Source organism: Pimephales promelas, chromosome 1, assembly GCF_988280905.1.
Source record: "Pimephales promelas chromosome 1, fPimPro1.hap1.1, whole genome shotgun sequence".
Lineage (NCBI taxonomy): Eukaryota > Metazoa > Chordata > Actinopteri > Cypriniformes > Leuciscidae > Pimephales > Pimephales promelas.
Window position 1 is genome coordinate 38,007,352 of NC_142769.1, and position 26,491 is coordinate 38,033,842.

The 26,491-nt window shown below is 38.7% G+C and overlaps 1 protein-coding gene and 1 long non-coding RNA gene across 12 annotated transcripts in view; both read right to left on the minus strand.

Annotated features, from left to right (window-relative positions):
* The window catches only part of LOC120468225 (uncharacterized), an 83,037-nt gene extending 68,512 nt beyond the window's left edge, over window positions 1–14,525 (minus strand). The window contains exon 1 of the long non-coding RNA XR_016160460.1: window positions 14,196–14,525. This is a non-coding gene — a long non-coding RNA (uncharacterized LOC120468225). The remainder of the gene's footprint in view (window positions 1–14,195) is intronic.
* A 1,961-nt stretch (window positions 14,526–16,486) lies between these two features.
* The window catches only part of sox6 (SRY-box transcription factor 6), a 150,832-nt gene continuing 140,827 nt past the window's right edge, over window positions 16,487–26,491 (minus strand). For 7 of the 11 annotated variants that reach the window (XM_039656894.2, XM_039656887.2, XM_089129617.1 and 4 more), the window contains 3 exons: window positions 23,552–23,785; window positions 21,714–21,930; window positions 16,487–20,744 (listed from right to left, as the gene is read on the minus strand). In XM_039656894.2, the coding sequence (XP_039512828.2) occupies window positions 20,441–20,744; window positions 21,714–21,930; window positions 23,552–23,785 (755 nt within the window). In that variant the 3' untranslated portion in view covers window positions 16,487–20,440. The remainder of the gene's footprint in view (window positions 20,745–21,713; window positions 21,931–23,551; window positions 23,786–26,491) is intronic. The other 4 variants (XM_039656878.2, XM_039656863.2, XM_039656870.2 and 1 more) reach the window with 2 other exon arrangements.

Below are 26,491 nucleotides of genomic sequence, written 5' to 3' on the forward strand. Positions count from 1 at the left end.
CATTGCTTAACTATTAATACAAAAGATGAACAACTCTTAAGCTCACTGAAAAATGCAAAGGAATCATGGCAACAACATGCCACATCAATGGTAATGAATGTCTTTTGAAATCAAAGTCTTCTGCTATGGTTCACAGGCACAGGGATTTTGAAAGAACGTCTGCCTGAGGCACAGACTCCAGTCATTCAGTTCTAATAGTTCTATCTTTTATGATACAGCACACACGTGAACTTCCACTGATCAGTACAAGTGACGTGAACTTCAAATGGCTGAAATACGCTAACTCTACTCATCGGCATGCAAATGTATCCGGAAACTACAACTGAGTGGAGAATACAAGAGAAGATGAATATATTTGCTTTGTACATCTACAATGCACATGAGACCGACAACTTTTTGATAAGCTGTTTTGATGGAAGCTTTTTGATAAAGACTGCATTTCTTTATATCACATGGGAGAGAAAAATCAATTAATCAAGTATAAGAATACGGTTTTGTCATTTAAATAATGTAATTCGGTTATATTTAATTTATTTATTTATTTGGAACTTCGTATTGATTCAGAGATTCCAGATTTAGCTGAATAACAATGAGACCACGTTTTATGGAGTTTAATTGTCTACAGGTTCTGCAGAAATCCGAGAGTAATACTTTATTATAAACCCTATAATACTTCAGCGATCATACGTTTCTGATTAATGAATAGGCAAAGCTCCACAAATGTTTTCACCACTATGTGGATCAAGATACATTTATTTGGCAAATTGAAGCAATTCCCTAGCCAACATCTTGTAATTGTTTCCTTATTTGACCAGGCAGATTAAAGGCACAAAAAAGACCTACCATAAAACCAAAAGTATATTTTCAGTCAAATGCAAACACAAGAGAACGAAAAGACCAGCTGGAATGTACAGTAGGTTTGCCTTCTCCTATTGACCAGATTAACCCATAAAAAAACCCTTTTTGTAAGTATTATACATCAAAACTATAATAATAATAATAAATATATAAACATTGTGATACCGCCCATTAAAAGAAACACACTAAGCTGAATGGACGCTTCAAATGTCTAATGCTCATTAGTGGTCATACCTGAAACCCTCATCTCTTTTTAAGCTCTCCAGAAAAAAAATTGAGAACACAGAATGTTTTATTCTTTTAAGGTTCTTAGTGCAATGATTTCTATTGCATTTTTCTGGCAGTACTGGAAATTCTACCAGAAATGGGCTAAAAAAACAAAAAACAAATATGGATCAGAGACTAAATGAAGAAAATGGAATATAATGCTGTAGTTTGATATAGCTGTCTGTTAAGGTTATGTCATGATAGTGGGCATGCCTACTGGTGGGAAAGCCAATCACAATAAACTCTGTGATGATAAGTGGTCCGATGGAACACTAATAGGACTGCAACCACATTTCATGACGTCTTCACCAGAACGAGCCTTGCAGAAGGAGGCTCTGGAAAAATCACATTGCCATTTAGTAAACTACTAAAGTTTTAAAAACCAAAGGCTTAATCCAAAACAGACTGAAGATCAGCACGTCCCCATAAAGAGAGGAAGAAATGCAAAGTTTTAAGCCTATACATTTCTGACACTTCAAAAATTAAGCACAATTTCTGCACATATATAAAAGCCAAATCCACGGAAACTAACAAAATATGTTAGCAATGCAATACTTTACTAAACAACAACACAATTCATAGCTTTACCACTATGATTTTGTGTGAAGCATCAAATGGATTTTGCAGTTGCAGAGAGCCCATTATTCAGCAAGAAACCCACAACGATGACAGCAGTTTCTCAAAATACAGGGGTAGTCAATAATGTGACAAATTTATATCCAATAGACTATAACATTTGTATTCCAATAGTTATTTGCAGAATATGTAGCAGACAATTTTAATATCAGAATATACAAGATTATTTTTTTACTACAAAAGAACCCAGTTCATCGAATGTTTTAAATCGCAACAACTATTATGCTCCAATTGCAAATTATTTTTTAGAGTATATTGCAGCAAAACTCAATCTATTCTTCTGAATCAACAGCCTTTCTTACAACACTGAACTGTACCCAGTGTTGGGAAAGTTCACTTTCTACATGAACTAGTTCAAAGTTCAGTTCACAAATTTTAAAATGAACTCCGTAGTTCATGCTTTTGAACCAAGTTAAAAAAAAAAGAACTAGTTCATAGTTTTTTTTCCATATTATGTTCCTGCAAGCTATTTTTATTTATTTATTTTTTTTTATTATTGGCACAGCCCATATACAATCAGACAGCAATTATTTTATAGGCAGGCAAAGTTTGCACAGAAATGTAAGATTTTTCCGATCCTCACGACCTTGTCATAAGACTCGTTTAAATGATCATACAACGCCTCCTCAATGCTTTGTCGACTACATGCTGCTTTTTGTTTTGATGCCACAGGTGGCGGTGTGTGTTGCCAGACTGGATGTTTTTTCGCTACATACTAAGGCCTGTTTACGTTGTGTTTTAGCCGGGCTTTCGTCTGGAAGGCTCTATAAAAATCTGGTATCCTATTGAACGAAGTTAAACTGAGAGAGTGTGCGTTCACATACACCAGAATGAAAAAGTTCACAGTAACGTTCATCAAGCACTACAGTACATTCACCCAAAATATGAACAAGTTCATGAACGCATTCAGGCACAACACTGACTGTACCTGTATCTAAATGTAAATGTATGGGTGAAATTAAAGAGATCACAAATATGGAATAATGTGTAAACAAGTAGACCATAAGATGAGGTCATGAAGAACAAAGACATTAAATCTGGCAACAAAGTATGCTAAGCCTGTTGCCTTTTGAGAGCAACTTATGAACTTATGTTCACTGTTCTTTTTTATATATATAAGATTTCAATTAATTCTGTATTCATTGGAGTCAAATCGAAAATTGAATCAAGAATGTAATCGAGAGCTTGCGAATCGAAACTGAATCGAATTGGAACATCTGAATCGATATCCAGCCCTAACCAACATACCTTTAAAGGACTGCAACAATGTGTTTGAAATCTAAAATGCAATGGTAGGTGTAAGATTAAATTAGTCAAGGAGATTACTACTGAAATGTGGAACAATGTGTAAACGAATGAAAACAAGAAAACCACAAACTACTGAATAACTGAACAATTCAAATAACATTTATAAGAAAAAGACCATTCTCTGTTCATGGTCATGTTATCTGTGGAGTGTTTTCATAGGTTTAAAATATTTCCAAGCTTTTAGGTGAGGAGCTATGAACAACTTATTATCGACAGATGTGTCTTTGTGGACTGATATGCTTTCACCCTCTGAATCACAAGATTCAGAGGTACCAGATTCTCGCTGAGCTCTCAAGTCATTGTGGTCATTCTAATCACCAAATTCTTCTGGAGTTTCCTGATAATTCACCTCCTCCTGGTTGAAACAATGGTATTTAATAATAAGCCCTTGTTTACTTAAATGAACCGGTTTGCAGCATTTGCATAGCAAGATGCAGAGTATCAATGACTGGATCCACACCAGCAAAGTCGTCACAAGGCTGAGCATCCTCCTTTGAAGCCTCATCGCTCAGAAAGCTTTTTACAAAATGTTTGAAGTGTCAGCCTATGTAATAATGATTTATAATTCTCTTGAACTGATGCAAAATTTGCTGGTAAAAAATTATTTTTAAAATAAAAATAAATTGTGCCCGGAGGGTCAGGCTGGGTTTCAAAAAGAGATCACCCAGAAGCGGCAAATGATTTAATAAGCCACCAGTATCAGGATGGCTAGATGGAGGGGAGCAGGAGGAGGCATTTCAAAGCGTGTCTAATTAAAATCAGTTTATTAGCGTGTCAATCTTTTCAGATGCAATCCCACAAGCAAATATGAGTTCAGATGAACTGAATGGACACTGCATTGACATGGATGTGGTGTTTTGGCTAATGTAGATTCTTATTCAAATTCGCACTAAATTCAATTCCTTTTTGTAACAATAAAAAACTAATTTTTTAGATAATTTCAGAATATGAGTGAAGAGAGGAATTAACTACCACAACCCCATCCTTCTCTCTTTCTCTTATTCCTCAGGGAAATAGTAGATAAATATTTAAATTCACTTTCATCAGTGTGACTGCATAGTGATTATCAAAATCTGAAAGCATGTTTGGTGCGGTATGCAGGTTGAATTTCTAGGGAGGTAACAACAGCAATTCTGGAGGGGTGAGACATGAAGAAGGAAAAGGACACTGGAAAGGTTAAAGATGCCAGTAGCCTGTAAGTCCTGTTACAAAAAGCGCCAATAAATTGTCAATTTACAAGAGCCCTCTTTTCAATGGCTTGCTATAGTGCACTCTGAAAAGTAGTTCTGCACCCGACAACAATACACACAGTTGGAGTAGTTGGTTGCATCTCAATTCAACTAGTACTTTTCTTATGATCTTCGTCTAAAATAAATCACCATATTCACAGAGGTACAAATAATGTCGATCTTTGCCATCTCATAGAAAAAAAAAACGGACGACAACAACAAATGTTTCATAACACATGTTTCTTTTCACAGTTCTCAAATTAAATGCTCTGGAGGGTCCCAGGACACCCTACCCCAGATCACAATCAAGTTTACATTCAATCGTTTGTCCTGGCATTTACATAAATATATTTGTAAGCCAATAGGGAGATGGTAACAAATCAGCTGCATCTAGGAGGACTGTAAATCCAAGCAATGCACCACACCCTCTTGCTTTTCTTCTGCTGCTACTTTCATGTTAAATTCATGGTTCTGCAACGTGCTTCTGTCAACATACTAGATCCTCTACCAAGTACCATGTGATACGGTCTAAACAAATGCTTATGATTTCATAGTTGGGATAGTGGAGGCATCCTTACAGGAAAAAAATGTAATGTACTAAATATAAATCACCTTCTTCCTAAGCACACAGAGGGACCTAAAGTAAACAAAGGTCAACACAACCATGTCTTCGTTTATCCTTGTGCAAGTCTCCCAGTCCCAAAAGCAAACACAGTCTGTTTAATTCAAGTGATTATCAAAGACAAATAAGATCAAGTGAGTCAGTATATCATGGCACAGGAGGATTAAAAAGGAATACAGGAAACAAGATAATGTGTGTTACAGATTCTAAGTACTGTAGTGATGTTTACTGGTTTAGAAACACAGGTTGACAACTCAGGGTTCAATAATAAGAATGGCCCGATGAGTTTCGGGAAAACTGTTGCCGTCACCTGCCCAAAAAGGGACTCACTAAATCTCAGTGTTTGTAACTGTTTAAAAAACATAAGTAACATAAGTGAGTGGGATGAAAAGATTATTAGTTATTTGTTATAGTTTTTCATCAAACGTGTGCTAATTAATAGCTCTCATGGAGTTATACTGATAAAAGTAATAATTATTTCACTTTTAGTATACATTTTCTATATTAGGCTGAATTATACATATATTTTTCCAAAATAATTTTTACGTACACTGCCAAAAAAACAAAAACAAAATTCTGGCCCCAAAACACTATTGTGTGTGTGTAACCCTAACCCTACACACACACACTTTTATATAAAAACTTTTACACCTGGCATGTTAAAAAAATACATAGTTTTTCTCATTCTATTTATTTTAATAATTGGCAAGGTTTGACTGGACTAGCAGGATAAACCTTTACTGTTGAGCCATGCCATTTCTGGCTTTATGTGACCAGCACATCTCAGAACATTACAGACAGAAATGGCAACTATAGAAATGCGAAAAGAATTCTGCTCACAGTCAGTGTGTCGAGATAACAGCAGATCACTTCCTACAGGACGAGGTTTTTAAAACGAGCGATTTACTAAAAGAAACAGATATCTTAGATGTGATAAATGATAATTCATCATCCTCCATTGGAAATGTACTGGGGTTGTGAAAAATGCATGAATTACTAATTAATGAGGCATTCTGAGCAGATTTACATATTCATAAAGGTGGGGTTGAGTAATTGACATATGCATGAGAGAGCTGAGTGATGGTTTTGAGATAATAACATATGCCTTCATAGGAACCTTTATTTTTCTAAATTCTTCAAAAAGCAGAGGGAGTGAAGATGCTTTTAAATTTCCATTACGTATTCATTCTTCCCAAAAGAAATGCAGTCAAATGCTTTCAGAGATAAATACACTGAGGGAATGCAATGATGTGAAACAGTATGTAAAATTACATTTTGTGAAATATTGCCCTATACAGATTCTTCAAAAGTTCATTTAGCAAACGGATGTGCCCAACAACCATGGTAAGAAATTCTAAACATGTGACTGAATCCTAAAGCGAACACACAAATATGCTTTCAAAGACGAGCGAAGGGGAAAATAAAGCATAACAAATACATTTATGGTAAGCGTGAACTCGCTTACACACAGTCAATCAATCATCGACAAGCTCGACAAAGTGTGCTGGGTGCTACAGTACCCGTCTAATCCAACAGAGAAAAATGTAAACTTAAATTCAGATGTCAACAGAGCTTTACCAGATTTAATCCTGTGGCACCTCCCCAAAGTAACACCCATTTCAAAAAGTCCCTCCTAACAATTCTCATACCATTTCACACACATTTCTACCATCTTAAAGGCAGCATTTAGTGTTAAGACCTCGCAACTATCCGATGAAAGGATCTGATTTACGGCATCCCGTCATGCCATGAGGTCAGCTTTTTTGGACACTTATTGCAGATGGGGTGGGTCCAAGAGCATTTGGACAGGGCGAGTGTGTATGTCACTCGGAAAACGTCTCTGCCATTGTTGGGAGTGCTCGAACAAAGGCCTTGTGAAAGCTGACCCAAATATGGTGCATTAGAAGAGCACAAAAACATTCAGATGTTTCCTAGGCTTTCTTTACAACTATGCACCGCCAAATGACAAGTTCAACAAAAACATGTTGAGTTTTTCACCCGGGCCTATTGTGTTCCCACATTAACTCCAAGCTGAGCTCTTTGAGCTCATCCAGAGTTGTGTCTGGACTCCATGGGTCTGCGATGGCTCTGTCAGCGGGCTTGGCCTCTGTTGCACTCCACACCGTCTCCTTCAAATGTTCCTTTCATTCTCACTCCCTTTTCCCCCAACTTGGCTTCCACGCACAGTGAAGCGAGCGATTGATGGGGCAAGAGAGAAGTTAAACAATTAAAGATGGCCCTCTGCGCCAAATGTTTTGTGCATTAGGCGTCACGCTGAGAGGAAGCCTTTGTGCTCACAGTTATTGTTTGGATGGAAAACGAAAGATCTCATTCTCAAAGCAAAAGAACTCTCTGTAACCAATGTGAATAATATATCAAGGTGCCTGGGTATAACAATCATTTGATTCCCACTGGGACTGGATGGATGTAATTATTCCTGGATCACGGTGTAACTGAAAATGAGGTTCAAGCAACATCTGGTCAAGAGCGGCCAATGGGAGACCAAAAACTAATTGCAAGTATAATGGCAGGTCTCGCTATTTAGCAAAGCGAATAACAGCTGTCCTTATCAATCAGATGCAGATGATCACTATCGCACACGGGGGGGCTTGACGGCAGAGGTGAAGCATCACAAATTAGGCGCTGCTTTAGAAACGCTGAAGTTTGACTTTAACCTTGCAGGACTTTTTGGAAGGCACTTCCGAGTATGGGAGAGGAGTTTTGGCAGAGGAACAGAAAGCCTGGTGGGTCCGCACATCTCGGGATGCTGGTACTCCACACTAATCCATTTTAAACCATCTGTGAAATTAGCAAGATTCCTTAAGTCCTTCACCTCCAAGGATTAAAAATGGCCCTGGGTCTGAGCCATCGCATGTACGCATATGTATGCGTGTCTACCATCAGCCCAAACTTCTGAGGCTATAATCACACTTTACCCTCTACATGACAGACGCTTTTGAAAAGGTAACTACTTTGAAGACAATTTCACCGAGTCTCTCTTCTCGCATCTTTTTAGATGCTCTTTGAAATCTGTAGAATCTGCACTTTGTGTTATACTACATAAATATGAGCCTTCTTTGTGAGACTTACTCCCCCTGCAATTCAGCACACTCCAAAAATGAATAGCGGCACAACATGCAGCCCGGCATCCTGCAAAGTATGTCAAAAACAAACCGAACAGCTCTAAATATATATATATATATATGGTTTTTTTTTTTGTTTTTTGTTTTAAAGAGGAAGACGTTTCAGGGCTCGAACATCTGCTGATGGCAGTCTGGGCTGTGAGGTAAACAAAAGCCATACATAGACAAAAGTTACCTGCAATGCCTCCTTGAACTGTACACATAAACAGCTCGAAAGTGCAACTCTTCAAGCCTTGCAGAGTTTCAGCCAAAAACTGTACAATGAAGTCATGAGTCAAGTCTAATGAGAAAATCAGATATATAGCAGCTGGGCTTGGGGAAACAGCCCTCCCTGACTGATTCACTGGACTCAGTGGCAATAGCATGGAGCTCAGGAGGAGCTGCCACTTCCAGAACAGTAAAATATTGTTCCAGACGACTCCCTCCAATGTTTAGTCATCAGGGCCATGAAATAACAGGGCTGTCGCCTCCGCACAGCAATACAGTATTAATTATTATTTGCAGCCCAAACACCTACATGTTTGTACTAACACTCTGACAGTTCATCCAAACAGGCCATTTAAAGGCTGCAACATCATTCTCCGTACTTACGAACACCCCCACCTAGCCTCCCCCCATTCATCCGACCACAGGCTCGTGCAGAGAAGTACGCTGTATCAGAGAGGTAAAAAAACAGCTCAATAGAAATAACAATGCTCATGTCAAATCAGAACATCAATAACCGCCACATCTGCATGTGCCCAGAGAAGCACAAGGGCAAACGCGCAATGCCAAGGCTGCCTTCAGGACCAAAGATTTGTAATGCAAGCTTTGTGAATTACAATAAGATTTATTGTGCAGCAATATATGTCTAATTTTCCATCTACTGTGGGGCACTTCAGCAGCAGAGAGCTGACACAGGCCTTTATTATACACCACAGTTAAAATGTGGTTATTTTACACATGCTCTCAGGGGAAGAAGCTTACAGTGCACTCTGGCATTGGACAAAAAAATGACTGATGAAGATAACAAAAGGAACACATAAATGGTTTTCCAAAAATGTTTTGAAGTAAGTGCTATTCCAGATCCATATTTTTTTCCTACCATGGCAAACTTAAAGGGATAGTTCACTTTGAAATTAATTTTTGATATGTTTTAGCTTACCTCAAGGGCATCCAAGATGTAGGTGTCTTTGTTTCCACAGTATTTTCAATTTTAATATTTTTAGGTCAAACCGTTCTTGTCTGTCAGTCATATAATGGAGATATATGGGGTTCTCCTCAAAGAGCATGCACAGAGAAGTCCAAATTAAACATGATTTAATGACTCGTAAATGTAAGTACACATTGATGGCCTAAGACACCAAACGAGCGGTTTGTGTGAGAAAACGAACAGTATTTATATCGGTTTTACCTCTTGTAACCACAGACATGTCCAAGTGATCTGAAGGCACGGGCGCTTCGGTCTGCGCAAGTGCCGGAAGTGATATCTTGCGTGGTTGCGGAAAAAAAAAAATCAACGTTGTCTGTTGATATATCGAAATCGTCTTTCATTGCAATTTCCTACATATCTAAATATGTTTAGATCTTCACAGTGAAGGGCAACACTTCAGAAATCTCTGTGTAAACAATGAGTGACGTACATGTGCGACAGATAACTTCCGGGGCTTTCCAGCACTTGCGCAGACAGAAGCGCCCTTGTACTTGGAGTACTTGGATGTGACTATGATTACAAGAGATAAAAACGATATAAATACTGTTTGTTTTCTCACACAAACCGCTCGTTTCGTGTCTTAGGCCATCAATGTGTACTGACATTTACGAGTCATGAAATCATGTTTAATTTGGACTTCTCTGTGCATGTTCTTTGAGGAAGACCCCATAAACCTCCATTATATGACTGACAGACAAGAACGGTCCGAGCTAAAAATATCAAAATTGAAAATACTGTGGAAACAAAGACACCGACATCTTGGATGCCCTTGAGGTAAGCTAAAAAATATCAAAAATTAATTTCAAAGTGAACTATCCCTTTAAGGAAATGATGATTTATTTTTATTTTTTTTTTGGTATTTCTTCACACAAAAGTAGGTACTCAGGAGATATTGACTGATAATCTACTTTTTAATGCCCAGGAACACATCAGAAGAGAAGTGGGCAGTATAAGTGTACATAAACATTTTACAACATTCACAAATGTAATCAAAACCAGGCTTCTATTAGTGATCATACTGTTTTTTATGTGTCAGTCAGAAACAATTATTTACTGAACAATTAGCCCTTTATTTTAAACTAAAATTATTCATCACTCATTATTCATCATGTAAAGCTATGTCAAAGAGGTGAAGCTCGCTGGGAGCAAAAAGAGAGAACCCAGTGGCTGGAATCCAAAAGATGAAAAAACTCCTGCAGTTTAGAGGGCTTGGTTTCCTCCAGGCCTTCCACCCTATTTCTGGCAGATGCTGCAGTCAGTCAGCAGGAGCACATACATTAAGAATAGCCTCTATATACGTTCTTAATGTGTTTTGGAAGATATTCATGGTCCCATCTAAACTTGTGCTTTTTCTAAAAGATTTACGGGCCAGCATTGAACATCTATCTTTATTGTAAAGCAATGATAAATTATTGGGAGGAAAAACAAATCCCAGTAACCATTGTTATCCACTCAGTTATATAGTGAAAACAATGAAAAATGTGGTCATTTTTTTTATTTCAAAGGGATAGTTCACTTTGAAATTAATTTTTGATATGTTTTAGCTTACCTCAAGGGCATCCAAGATGTAGGTGTCTTTGTTTCCGCAGTATTTTCAATTTTGATATTTTTCAAACCATTCTTGTCTGTCAGTTGATGGCCTAAGACATGAAACGAGCAGTTTGTGTGAGAAAAAGTACAGTAATTATATCATTTTTACCTCTTGTAATCACAGTCACGCCCAAGTGATCTGAAGGCACGGGCGCTTCGGTCTGCACAAGTGCCGGAAAGCTCCGGAAGTGATCTCTTGCGCGGTTGCGAAACAAAATCAATGTTGTCTGTTGACATATATCAAAATCGTCTTCCACTGCAATTTTCTACATATCTAAATATGTTTAGATCTTCACAGTGAAGGGTAACACTTCAGAAATCTCTATGTAAACAATGAGTGACATACACGCGCGAAAGATAACTTCCAGGGATTTCCAGCGCTTGCGCAGACATAAGCGCCCTCGCCCCCTTAGAGTACTTGGATGTGACTGTGATTACAAGGTAAAAAAAAACTATATAAATACTGTTCGTTTTCTCACACAAACCGCTCGTTTCGTCTCTTACGCCATCAATGTGTACTTACATTTACGAGTCATTAAATCATGTTTAATTTGGACTTCTCTGTGCATGCTCTTTGAGGAGGACCCCACAGTACCTCCATTATATGACTGACAGACAAGAACAGTTTGACCTAAAAATATCAAAATTGAAAATACTGTGGAAACAAAGACACCTACATCTTGGATGCACTTGAGGTAAGCTAAAACATATCAAAAATTAATTTCAAAGTGAACTATCCCTTTAAAATAAAAGCTCTTCAGGAAGTTTTTTATTTTTACATTTCAAATAAAGCAAAAAAAAAAAAAAATCTTAGCTAACCAATGTCAAAAGAAGACTGCAGACTCTCACATCTAAACGTGTAACATGCATTATCTACAGTACAGGGGCTATACGCACCAAGACCAATATGGAATTTCTCCACAGAAATTAGGGCTGCATGGATATTACTTTTTTTTTTGTCTAAAATACCGAATATTATACTACTGTGTTGTTTATTTTCATGTTATCACTGTGGAGCTGCTTTGATACAATCTGTATTGTAAAAAGCACTATATAAATAAAGGTGACTTGACTTGATTACTAACCTATGGTCAATATTAAAATTCTATACAATTTTGCTGAGATAAATTACACTACAAGTGAATTTACGACCAGTACGACAAGTAAATATCAACCACTGTGCACCACCATAATAGCTCCATACTTTTGTTTCCCTGTTTCCATACTTGTTTCATTACAAACACTGCTGAAGCTACACTGTATATCAAAACTACTTGAACTTAATATTGTATTAGGCAAATGCAGGCTCATGGTCAACATGTCCTGTTGCCAAGGAAATATTGGTATAAAATATAAGTACAAATAAGAGAAGAATGTCTGTGTACAGATTAATCATATTCCTTACATTGCATGCCAGGACAAGTGGAAAGAAAATTTGCATGTGCTTGCAGCTTTGCAATTAAATTATCCACTAAAGAAAGCATGGGTGTTCTTTTCAATTCATGGATAAAAAAGCTACAGAACTGCACTCTTATCCAGAGCTGTAGGACTTCACTGAAAGAAGAAAAAAACTACTTGCCAGGGGAGTAGTTTTTCCTTGTTTTAAGCTTAAACTTCACAAAAATATGGCAGAATTCAGTGAAAACAAGATATAAAATATCATGGTGGTTAATTCAAGTAAAACTTTAAATTTGTGTAATTTAGCGACATCACTGCATGTTTAATGCCACTAATCCTCTTAATAAAATATTAGTTTTCATTTTTAACTGTCTAACCATTTTACAGCCCAATCAAGTAATGAGTCAAGTACAGGATGTTAAAAATCAAGGGTGATGTTTTGTTCGCTAGCTTCATTAATTGCATGGGATGTCAGGTCAAGTCAAGTGCACTGCATTGCATACAATGATCACCCCAGTAAGCTCTGCAATACAGTACATTTTTTGTCTCATTCCACTCTCTAGTACCTGCATGAATCAGTATTGTGAACAATTTCAGGCACAAGCCAGACCTTGATCAACTAGCCTAAACATTGGGACTCTGATGACTTAATTTCCCAATGCTTGTGCAAAACATAATTGGCATTTCTTTCAGATTGAGAGGCTAAAGAAAACATGACAACATTTCCAGTGAGTGGAATGTGACAGAAATCGACGACTACCTGATTAGTGTACCGACTACTGTAGACCTACTGAACTATGAAAACTGAAACACTGAAGGTATTTTCTGCTCAGCCTATATATTTGCATCGAGTGCACAACAGTACTATGGTAGTATGCTTTTGCAAACATAAAAAGTTGATAAACCCTTTATATTTGTCCATACTATGGAAGTCAATGGGGGGTCCATCAATAGTTTGGTTAATCTTAAATATGGTTATATTCTTAAAAATATATGATTTTGTGTTCAACAAAGAAAGACATCCATGATTTCACTTGACGTTGAGTAAATTAACCATCTGACAGTTCACTCAGGGGAGCCATAACACCCTTGATGTTAAAGGGTTAGTTCACCCAAAAATTAAAATTATGTCATTAATATGTCATATAGCCATAGTTTTTGTTATTTTTAGACCAAAATGTATTTTCGATGCTACAAAAAACTAACGCACTGACTGGTGGACTACTCACATGGACTACTTTGATGATGTCTTTATTTTCTTTCTAGACAAGGGCAGTATACTGTGTACATTTTCAATGAAGGGAAAGAAAGCTCTCTGTCTAAAGTAAATCTAAAATATCTTAAACTGTGTTCCGATGATGAACAGAGGTCTTATGGCCTTGGAATGCATGAGGGTGAGTCATTAATGACAATTTTCATTTTTGGGTGAACTAACGTTAATCCTAACGTTAACAAAAATGTACTGTTAATTACGTGTCACAAAAATTGCCAAAATATTTCAAAACAAGAATAATATAATTCACAATATGCCTATCACAAAAATTATTTCCCCAGGCTCGCCCTGCAGGCCATGGCCTAGGCTAACTCTGACTAACGTAGCCATCTTCCTTTTTCACATCACACACGTTAACTTACTTTTATATTTCTCTCATTCAAATATCCGTGTGGGCGTTTGAACCGTATAAACGTATGCACATTTAAATATTCTGAGTTTATTAATCAATTGTGTTCGATACCACAAGTCAGTTGTTCATCTTCAGCATCATTTAACTGCAGATTCCAAATTTCCAAAGAAACATTTCTGTGACTGGACGACAATACAAGACAAACACTAGTAGACACCGTATACTACACGCTAACCGTAATATACCTAATATTAATTAGGCAAAAACTAATAAAATACATCTGCAATAACCAAAACAACGCTTATTGTGTTATGACTCGCTACCCACCTTCAAGCACTGCCGCTAACCGCTCCGCTGTTGCTCTCATAGGTCCACGCGCTGCTGCTGAAACGTCATTGGCGTGCAAGTAACAAACGTGTGAAACCAAAAAGAAGAAACACGTGACAACCACGAATAGGCTTTTCGCGTGTGTTTTAATCGGTGTGCAGTAAACATCATGTTTCCCTATGTACACCGCTTAGTGTAATTCACTCCTGTTCAGTTCACTTCATAGACATACACTAGACCTCACCTGGGGGTTCTAAGCATGCGTCAAAACCGCCGCCATCTTGGAACAGGGGTCTTGTCATAGAAAGTAGCTAGGTAACGCTGCTATCTCTGCCTTGGCCCTTTACTTCGAATTCATTGATGGTGGCGGACTTTTGTGCAGCGTATGAAGTTCACGGATGAAATCTGAACTAGGAAGAATGTTTAACAAAAAAATTTAAAAAAATTTTTTTTTACATTTTCTTTCTGGAATCAATGATAAATACATGTCTGACCGTTGGAACAAACCAAAAAACAAGAAAAATCGCATTCATGATGATTTGTGATGATTTTATTTGCGTTAGACCTGTGTCTACTACATTGACGCTGATGCATTAAAGTTATGTCTATGAGTTCACTTCATACCGATTAGCCTGCTAACGGTTTGGAAAGTAGGCCTAGCGGAGTCACGTGCTGATTTGGGCGGGGCCTGAGCCGGTTGGCCATGATGGTAGGAGACGCTATCGGTTACCAGCAAGTTACCAGCATGGTTTTGCCGTGGGAATCCTACCAATATGGCGGAGAGGGTAGGGGCTCTGAACAATGACGATATAAATATTTATAGATTAGTAGGCCATAACATTATTTATATATTTTCTTTTCTCTTTTTTAGCGATGATAAATGGCAATGGGGCAGGATAATTTATTGTATCATTAAAAATAGTTCTTCTTACTTGGGTTTAATTGTTGCAGCAGCATAAAGCCATAAATTAGCCTAATAATCAGGTCAACTACAATTATTATTAGCTTTGTTGCTCATCTAAGCAACCTGTCAGTGGAATGTGTGGATGGAAAACAACATGTTAACAAGGCTGCCACATGTAAATTGTTTGCATGTGTGCAGTTTCATTGCTACTAATACAGAGAAATATGTACTGAAAATGTTTGTATTCTACTTCATCTATTGCATTTATTATGGTAGTTAGCTCATATTATTCTCAAGGCTTAAAGTAAATTAATTTACTACTGAGCACAGCAAACTCCTAACATCAATTAAATTAATTCCAAATAATTACTTTCCACATACTTCTGATTAAATAATATTTTAAATATGTCTACAACTTAATACCACTGAAAAATAAAATAAAAACAACAACACGCAACAAATAAAACAAAATGTCTCTTTAATTTGTAAGTGTCAACAGCAGTACAAAAGATGGAGTGATGGTGAGACGATTTTGTCATACGTGTGTGTACTCTATCTTTTATGGAAAAAAGAGGAACTCTTGAGGTAAATAAGCAAACAGACAGGAACACCCTCATCTGCCATCATACATCAGTGAATTGAGAATATACTGTAGAAATGGTGTTACATTACAATATGCCAAATGCTGCTTGTGGGGAGAACATCCTAGATATTTGTACAATTCACTAAGGTGTCTAAATACACCAAAATGTGTCACTCATCTGCTTTATTTTATTTGATATAATAATACTACCAATACAGAGAAGACTGGTCTCTGGACATACAACTGTAGCATTAATTAGTTTACCTCACGTCAATACTGCACATGGAAACCAATGACTTGCTGGTTTACATACTAAAGCCAAGCAAAAATATTTTTAGTACCTTTTTTCATTTTTTTAACAATAATATCCTTAGCAAATAGCTGTCTTTTGTACTGTAAAAAGAAGAATGTGAACACAAATGTGATGGCAACCTTTTTAAGTTCAATTAAAAACTTTACACTGGACTGTACAAGATATTATGATAAAACTATTTACATTTTTAGACTTAAAACTTTTTTTTTCCCAAAAGCAGCAACAGATACTATTCTATATCTCTAACGCCCGAACAATAATACCTGCCATGGGTCTATGTACCTGCTGAGAAACCGGTCTCTACACACACACACACACAAACGCGCGCACACACACACACACACATAAAAAGACAAAATTAAAGAAAAGTGTTATCAGGCTGCTAGCAAGATTCAAAACAAGAGTGTAACTAGCGACAGATGAGCCACACACAGTGTTGCTTGAGAGACTAGAGAAATCTAAAAGCAAAATACCATTGACAACAGCATACGTCATCCCTGGTGGTAACATTTTACTCTTCTGAACAGCAGCTAGCATGTCAGTCCAGCATGTCAGTGAATTGTGCTGATTAAATTAACAAAATCTATCCCACAATATACATCACAAAAGTCCATACAAAAAAAAAAAGCATTACAGTAAGATAAGTAGAAACACCCAAGCTTTGTCCTCAGTTATTGTACCTACTTTGCATTAATATGGCAGTGACAGTTATGTATTATAAAATAAATGTCATTTAGACTTGCTGTTGACTGGATGGGAAATGGTCTATTAAACACTATGAAGCAACACATTGTATGAAAACCTCAAATGCAAAGAGTGGGTCTGCATTGTGCAGCATTAAAAAAAAAAAAAAAAAACATAAATATTTGCACATCCCCAATGGATTAAATGCTCACTAAGAAACTCACATGTTTTCAGATAATGCTGTACTGAATGACACACCACAACTGATGCCCCACAATTACTGTACATGTTCTCTCATTCAAATTTGGCACACAACCAATTATAACTTCAGCAAGTACCTTATTAAAAAAAAATACGTACATGGATTTCAAGATTTGTCCTTTGCTACAGAGTGCACTAACAACATAGCAAATGGCTGGTTAATTCAGCATGGAGTGCGAGGTTCATCACTGAAACACATCGAAGTGAGATGTCTCAGCTGTTTCTCCAATACCACTCAATCAACAGGGATGTGAATTCAGCAACATGAGGTACAGTGAATTGTCAGTTTGTGATTTCGTTCTTTTTCTAAGTACAATGACCAAAAACATACACACACACAAACAAACACACACACACTCACACAGAGAAGAGAAAAAGTAAAATACATAATTTATACTTCAGTAAGTATCCATGAACAAAAATAGAATTCTATTTTCCTATGTTATATTTACAATGAAAAGAAAAAAAAATGAGATGGAGATTAAAAAAAAACCTTTGTTTTGAGCTCCAATCCATTTTGAAATTTCACTGTTTTTATTCTTGTTCTCTGATTGTCCTTTAATTCTGTTCTACTGACACTTTTAGAGCCAAAAATGGCTAATAAATACAATAAAATGTCTATGCACTAGAGAGCTTCAAATACAATATACAACACAAACATACATGACCATTAAAATGTGCTACTGAAGTCCGGTGTGTCTCAGTCACTACGCAAGCTTCTCCGTCGAGTATACTGCTCTTTCTCCCCTAGGCAGCACTGGAGCTTAAACAAAGTGTTCATTCATCACGTGTCTTTGCATAAATAAACAAAATATGTCAAGAGAAAAATGACTCAAATCTGGCAACTGTGAGGCGCGCTCACATACAGAGTCCAAACAGGTGACTTGTTCATGTAGGTTTTTTCTTTTTTTTTTTTCTCGCACAACGGCTTCACATTTGTCAGAATTGATAAAAAATACCATTTATATCCAGTGCTTGTAACACTTTTGAATCATTGTCTCCATGTGAGATTGAAATAGTCTTTTTTCTTTTCTTCTCTTTTCTTTTTTTTTTTTTATCTATACAAGCGCAATCAAGTTTCAGTCCCAACAACAGTCCTTTTGTCTGCTACCAGCCTACAGAACTGGCTTGGCATGGTCAAGGAAATATGTACAAATCACGTACAAATCAACCAATCCACCAGCAAACAGATATAACAGCTTTAAACAATAAACGTTGGCTTGTAAGCAGGGAAGAAACAAAAAAAGAAAATTAACGCGGATGTCAAGGGACATCCAGCCAAGTATTGTACCTTATTGTAAAAATCACAACAAACTTAAACAAAACCAACAAAATAAAAGGTACAAATACAAGCCACTAAAGAAGTGCTCGAAACTTCTACGAATTAAGTAAATGCTTTTCAAAGAGGGGTGCTGAAAAGAAAAAGTGAATGCTTCAACTGCTGGGAGAGAAGTAAGCGCTAAATAGTCATCAGTACCTTTTAGACCTTTGGAGGTAATGCAGTGACCAGCAGCCTTGCTGTGACATTTCCTGTCTATTCTAATCTCTGGGTTACCCATGAAACAGACAGGTTCAAGGGCAAAGGCAAAATAGCGGGACTCATGCATTAATAATGCCATATTTCAGATGATACCGACTCGTCAGTCATTTTAATAATCCCCCACAGCTTGATCTACTTGTTCCATCTGCTCGCTAGCACCTCGTGGCTGCGTCTGGCCGCGGCCTTTCGCTAGAGCTTTGATGGAGAGAGGGCACAATAAACCACATGGGCCTCATCTCCATTGTTCTTCACCTTTCTCCTGGGCATGGGCCGATGCCGGGAGCCAGATGGCAGCCCCTTGAGGGATGGTGTGTGCTGGGCAGAGGTCAGGTGAGTGGAGGTGAATGGCACTCGCACCCTGTAGGAGCTTTCAGCAGGGCCAAAGTCTAAAACAAGAGGCCCTGACCGCTGGCTGCTTCTTGGCCGTCCTTCCACACGGAAACAACCTGAGATCCGTTCTACTGCCGGAACGAGCAGATAATTTAGTGGAGCTGCGGGGCTGAATACAAAGGAGCAAAAATGTGCTTTTTCGCTATGAATTGTCGCCTTTTTTTCCTTTTTCAAGTGCTAAAAAAGATCCAAGATCCAAAGTCTTCTGTTCAAATGCAAATACAATTAAACCATGTTAAATCCAAGTATCATTAGACAGTGTATAGAAAATTTGGAAAATAAGTGCCATTATTAGTTTACTTCATTTTTTTTTCTGCATAACTGGCCAAAACATCCCAATAAACTGGACGTTCTCTTAAGACTTGATGATGAACAAATTGCAGAAGCCCAAAGGGCTTTAAGACTATTTTATGTCTGTTAAAATTACAATGTCCAGAAGACTTAAGTGTAAAAAAAAAATACTTTAAACTTGCTGCCCTGGAAAACGGGGCTAAAGACTTTAGCAGAATGTGCGTGTACATATTGTACAACTGCAATTTGTGATTGTAATACGCCAAAGCTGCCTTTCGCTGCCTGTCCAATTCTGCAGATTGGATGCCATTTGGCCCCTTGGCATTCTGGCCTGATTACAATCACTGTGATTAAGAACCGAGCGGGTAAGACTGAACTAGACGAGGCCGGTGGTCAGATGATCACTGCATTGAACCTCCTGGAGAACTATAACACTCTTAGTTCCTGAGCATTTGAAGGTGGTAGAAAGTGAAAGTGGGCTTTGTAGATAAGATTGCAAGGATTGTCTAAGACTCATGCAGTCTCTCCCTTAAGACTTTCAAATTTAAGATTTAAGAGCAGGAAGCTTATGATATGTTTGGCACATCTGGACTTTTTTTTTGTTTAAATGTAATAATAATAATAATAATAATATTAACAACAATAATAATTGGGGAGTTTTAGGCTTTCCCTCTATGGTTCATCAAATGTAAGGACTTCTTCAGTTTTATCGTATTATGAAATGTCAAATGAAGTGTTTTTGTCTTTTTCATTTGAAATAGTTCTGATTAAAAACATTCACAAGCTGTTGGCTGGTACAGCATACCTGAGTGAGATATAGAACCCCATTTAAAACAGTAATGTACGCTTCAAAGGAAAAAAAAAAAAAGGTTTCAACAAATACATGTGTAAATCCATATGAATTTGAGTAAGACTGTGAGTTATGCATTCATATGAAATGTTTCAATTGTCCTATTATTTAAAAATGTCGTAGGAAATACCCTAAATTGTCCATGATCAAAACACAAGAAAAAAAAATCAATAAAATAACAATAATAATAATAAAATAAAAAAAGCCAAAATAAAACAATCAAATTGTTTCACACTCGGAGAAACGTTTAAGACCAATAGCTGTTAAATCTGAAGGAGCCACATCTGCATGCTGGCTCCCAAAATGTGTATCGTTAGAAACAAGTTTTTCGATTTCTTTTTTTTTTTTTTTGTTCGTCATGTTCTCTTTTTCATCTTCTTCAGTCTTCCCTCTAATAAAAGGATATTCTTCACAGGGTGTGTCTTGGCCTCAGTTGGCACTGACCGGCTCCTGTGTGTCACTGCTGTAGTCCGATTTGGGCTCATCCTCAAAGTCCTCGTACATGTCCATCTCGTCCTCTCCGTTCACTGGGTCGCTAGACACCATGGTGCCCGGTTCCATCTTCATGTTGAAGGTGCTCTGGATGACGGGGATGGTGGGCTCGGGGCTGGCCGAGGCACTGGAACAGTCTGACGTCATGTGAGGGGAGGGCGTAGTGGTCGCCATGGTTATGGCACCGGGGTAGACGACACCTGCGCTGGTGGTGATGGGGATCTGCGTCTGTGGCTGCTGCCTGATACAGAGGTGAAGAAACACACGGGAGAAAGACAGTTTTATGCGTATGAAGAGCAAGTGTGCGCTTTTACTTTTTACAAAGCTCAGAGAAGCTTAAGAGCTTTTAAGAGACGGATGACAAGTTTAACGCTTCTCAAGGAAAACAATTACGGTCTCGGGGAATAAGAGAACGGAAAGAATGCACAGAACCAAACGCTGGTCGAAAGCGTAAAGCTTGGGGGAGTTTAAAAACCAGGCTTGAATGGAACGTGACCAAGCAGTAGCCCCGTAAAATATTATTCCCAATCAGCGACAACGATTTGGGAACGATTGTGAAAATGACACTCATTTCTTTCAGGGCGACAAAGCCAATTGGTTGGTAGAGACACAGTCTCCTGATCTTTAACAGGCTGATTGATACTCCAGCGCTCGTATTTCTTGCTGTTGAAGTGGAAACACCTGGAGCAGGCATTTTCTTCACTCACCACACGCAGTAAATTATAGAGTTGTGCTCCAAACATCTGCCCTGCAGCCCTCTCTACATTCATACTCGACTCTAATATCCTAAAATAATGGCTACGCGAGTCCCGCTGCCCTCTGTTACAGTCTAAATGCGATAAACCACCACTTTCAAGCGGCTGAAAGAAAATACTATTTTGTCAATGGGATTCAACCCGGGGCCATACAGTGCATTTCCCCTCCTCCACAGAAAAAATAAATTTACCACAGCATATAATCACAAAGGGAGCGTGTGCGCAACAAAAGGCGACGCTCACTTAGCTTTGAAGCGTATATTAAAATTAAGTGCGAGGGCCATATAACGTGACAAATGAGCTAAGTGGCTGAATTATTCCAATCAACCTGATTAGAGGGTCACTGGCTTTACACCAGGAGTTGGCACACGGCATGGAATCATTACCTGCCTATTGTGTGATCTTTATTAACAGTCTACGGGGTTTTAAGGGCATTGTTCCTGCCGTGCGCCTACCCCACAGTGAAGAACTGCCTCATCTCCTGCCTCCTCGACCTCATCATCTGCTTGTACTCGCCGATGCGCAGCTTCTTGCCGTCGATGATGCAGGTGCGCTTGGGTCTGGGCTTGTACTTGTAGTTGGGATACTTCTCCAGGTGGATCTTGCTGAGCCGTGCCTGCTCTTCATAATACGGTTGTTTCTCCTGGTTTGTCATGGACTTCCAGCGAGATCCTGTTGAACACAGGTGAGAAGTTAGGAATGACACAGGAGGGATTTCATTTTATATATTTAAATTCAATACATTTTAATAACTACATTTATAACTACATTTTATTTGATTATAAATCTATTATTTTTAATAAAATGAATGAAATACCTGAAATGAATGCTATTTAAATGTATTTTTACATTTAGAGACAAACACAATGTAGAACACTGCATTATTCTGAGGCAAGCACTGCTTTTGTGAATGAAGGGTAACTGCATGACTGTTACTGTTGCTGCATTAGTGGAAACAACAGGCCAGTAAATATCTTCAGCCTTCAGAATGTCCTGGCTGACGGGACTTTTAGTTGCGGTGATCTATTGACTCTCTGGACTGGGGGACAAGACCCATTTAGCCCTGTCATTTTTCATGACAAACACTGCCCATGTGACAGCCACTAAATCCATCTAATTGAGCTGCTCCCGCAGGCAGCACACCATCAAGTTTAACTGTGCTCGTCTGTTTGAGATGCATTGAATTGTGTGGAATTACTTGCAAAAGATTAGGCAGGTGTGGTAATGGCCTGAACATCTTATTCACAACATACATTTTGCTTAGTAGCTATGTAATGCTGAGATGCTTGTTTATTGATTGCTAAGAGGGGAAAAACTGGCATGGCAATATTCATTTGCATATGTTGTGCAATTCAAGGTCCGACGTACTGCAAGCTGAAATATCTAGTCAATCAACATAACACTCACCCTCTCTCTTAATGGTGCAATTCAGCTACATTTTAGTTTTGTAAGTCTTGGTTTTGGTCCAAAATAGTGGGCTAGTTCAGTTTGGTAAAAACAGACCCACCCTTTACCTCAACAGAGGTTCAGTGTTTCTGCTGTCCTAATTCATGCTGATACTATCATCAGTGTCATTATTAGAATATATATATATATATATATATATATATATATATATATATATATATATATATATATATATATGAATTAAAAACAAAACATGGAAACACCAATAGTAACATATTTTAAAAATCGGAAACACTTTATTTAAAAATGCACTTACTAGTAGTAATAAATTATGCATAATTACAAGTAACTAACCCTAAACCAAACCCTGACTGTAACTCAAGTACATGTAGTTAATTAATATAACGCATTCCTTTTTCACCTTAAAATAAAGTGTAACCAAAAAAGCAAACTATGCTTACTATAATCTTTTTTTTTATTTCATTAGACCAGTGCTTAAACCACAATAGAAACACACTTAATACATTCTGCTTGCATTATTATTATTTTGATAATAATACATTTCAGAGCTTGAATGAAAGCATATAGTTAATGACAATCATTCCTTGAGTAGTTACTCTGAAGAAAAGTAAAGCCATTTCAGTAAGTAGAATGACTCTTTAAACGGCTGTGTTAAAAAAAAAAAAAAAAAAAGACTACTGGATTCGTGTGATCCAAAACAAGCAAAGACATTTTCAGCAGTATCTGAAGCACTCTAGAATAGTTCCCAAGACATCAGTTCAGTTTATTCGTATGGAGCATGGCGTCATCCCAAAACGAAAACGGAAAGGCTAACGCAGAAGGCCATAACTGCTGGTCGTGATTGATTTGGGGGGCCTTGACTTACCCAAGATTTTGCTGATGTTGGAGTTGTGCATGTCTGGGAAGGCCTGAAGGATTTTGCGGCGCTCATCTTTGGCCCAGACCATGAAGGCGTTCATGGGCCGTTTGATGTGAGGTTCGTTACTGTTCCTTCCCCGGGGTTCCCTGTAGACCCGTGCCTCGGTAGTGCTGGCGCCTCCTGTTGGCCAACAATAATACTGATGTGGTTTATCTGCAGAGCCATTCAGTTCCCTACACCCTAGGAACACCAGAGCAAGAAGGAGAAAGCGGGTGCAAACCGTTATTCAAACTAGTAGTGCAGGGCATCCATCAGCACATCAGTGTGACTGGAGCTGAACCAGAGAAGGGAGGCCTGCAGTCGTACCTCATACTCCAGGCTGCCCATCCCAGAACTGGATGGGACAAGCCCATGTTTTGGAGCATAGAACAAGACGGCATTGTTGGTCGAGGAACTCCCGATGAGTGAAAACTAGCTCAAACCAGACGAGGAGGACCCTCACTATAATGGCTTTTAAATATTTTGTCTGGGTTGCAGCGTTCATTCGTTTGAACCGCCGTACATTTCTGGATGGCTGTCGTAATGTTTCTCCTGCTATGAGTAATAATGGTAATGCTCTGAATAACAAATGTGGCACAAGTGTGTTTGTGTAAATGAGGTGAAATTAGGGGAGAAGGCCAGTGCCAATGTCCTGACAAAACATATATCTCCATGTGATTGCTTTCAATGTGCTAGCACATGCAGACAGAGGATGACAAAAGGCAGACTTAAACAGCGGTAATATACGTATACTTGTGTTACTTGGATAAAATAATTTTAGGCTATACTTTGTAGGGTCACTAATAATACTAAAAACGAATTAAAATAAATAATTATATGACAGATACCTGTATATAAAAATACAAAATTAGGTGTCTGTAAAAAAAAAAAAAATGATCACAGGCATTTCACACATGCGTGTGTAGAGTTAGTGAATGAGGCCTGGTGTGAGTGCAGTACAGAGCAAACAGGCTTGAAGGAGTGTAACTTCTCAATCAGGCCATTCACAATCAGCATGTGTGCCTCCCAGTTTCTGTATTTAACTTTACAGCAGAGTGAAAATGATTCTGTTTGCATGCGCATTTGCTTCCTTTTATATGTAAGATGTGAAAGAATTAAATAAAAGCTGTATGAATATTTCAACAAACAAAAACATGTTGATAAATAAGGCTTGAAAAATAAAACAAACAAAAAAAAAGGCCTTCCCATATGCTGCGATACATCTTTAATGATCCAAAAACTGGATAAGAAGGCTTGGAATCAGCCATGAATATTTCATCATCCACATGTGATGTGTATTCATTAGGACCCCGAAACTTCAAGTCTTGGCACACGATACCTGCTTTTGATTTCTATTATCAGTGGTGTTGATAAACAAAATAAAAACTCCATCTAAGTAATGGATCTTGGCACTGCACCGCTACTAAAGCACCGGGATACCGAGATTATTCCGAGGGCAGCGTGCTGCTCAGAAAAGGAGGAGCGGGAAATAGGCAATGTTGGAGAGGTACCTTCTCTGTTCACACACACTCATGCCACACTGGGGCCCTGAGAGAGAGAGAGAGAGTCTAAGTTTCAGGCAACCAGCAGGAGGCTCTATCCTCCAGGCCCTGCTGGGCAGACAGGCTTTGCCCAGGGCCCAAAAGATCCATTTACACATGTCATGTTTAACAATCATAATAATCCAGAAAGGGCTGCTGTTTATCTGGCTGCCCGGCTCCACACAGTCATGGTGCGTCAGTCAGGCTCTCTCTGATCTTCCCTCTCCACAACTTTGTACCACCAAACACACTACAAGCCAGCTGCCTCGTCCCAGCTCCTCTCGGCCCCTTTCGCTGGGATTATACGGCGGCAACGACGTTCCCCGCACAGTACATTAATTTCATTTAGCACGCGCTCACCGTGCAGGATAAATTGATTTCACTTTGTTTGGCTTTGACAGCCATGTTTATTGTGCAATGAAATGTAGTGTGGCGTAGGGCTGACAGTATCCATCAACGCTGGGCAATCTGCTGACTGCCGGGGCCAGATGAAGGCATTCATTACCTTGCCAACGCTCGCTCGCGCATTCGGCTACCTTACCCAGACACGACCGCCGCTGTCTGTTCGGGGGGATGGCTGGCTCTAATTTACGATTCGCCCCGTGCCATTACTTTACCACTGACACTGATTCAGCAATTTATATACTGGCATGCATTCACATATAGGCAGAGGTGAGCAGCTTACATGCAAGAAACCAGCCGCTGGACTTTTAAATCGCAGATCGGATCCATTTTTCCGTTTCGCCGAGAGAGGCCGAGAGGGGCCGGGGCTGGTTGTAATCATCATCTCATGCCCTGTTGTTGCTGTAGTGCGTCGGCAGACACAGACTCAGCGCTCTCAGTCATTTGAGCGGACCGCAGGAACGAGAGCCGACTTAGAGTGCCGGTGCTCTGCGGGACGAGACGAGCGGCGGCCCCTGGCATGGAGCCCCGCTCGCAGACGCGGGTGGTCCGTGCCCCCCACTCTACAGCAATCATGATGTGCCTTAATCAAAAGCAGCCAAAGAGTTGGCAGCGAGGTCGGCTCGCGCGATGTCACCCCACATCCACAACATGCAATTTACAACCCTCTGCTTTTTTTCTAGCTTGTTGTTGTTTAATAAGAAAGCTTACATGCCTCTGACATTTGCAAATTAGCATTAATTGACGTTTTTTTCCCCCTGTGCGGCTCTTTTAGGAAGCACCTTGTTAGGTGTGTTATTGTGTAAATAAATGCAGATGTTTCGGGATGCCACGGGAGACCCCCTGAGGTGCGTGGGGGTGGGGGGTGCGAGACGGCAGGAGGCTTCTAATCGACTTTATTGTGATTTATGAGACCCGGTGCCCAACATGACAGAGCGATACAAGAATCTCCATTTAATTTGTC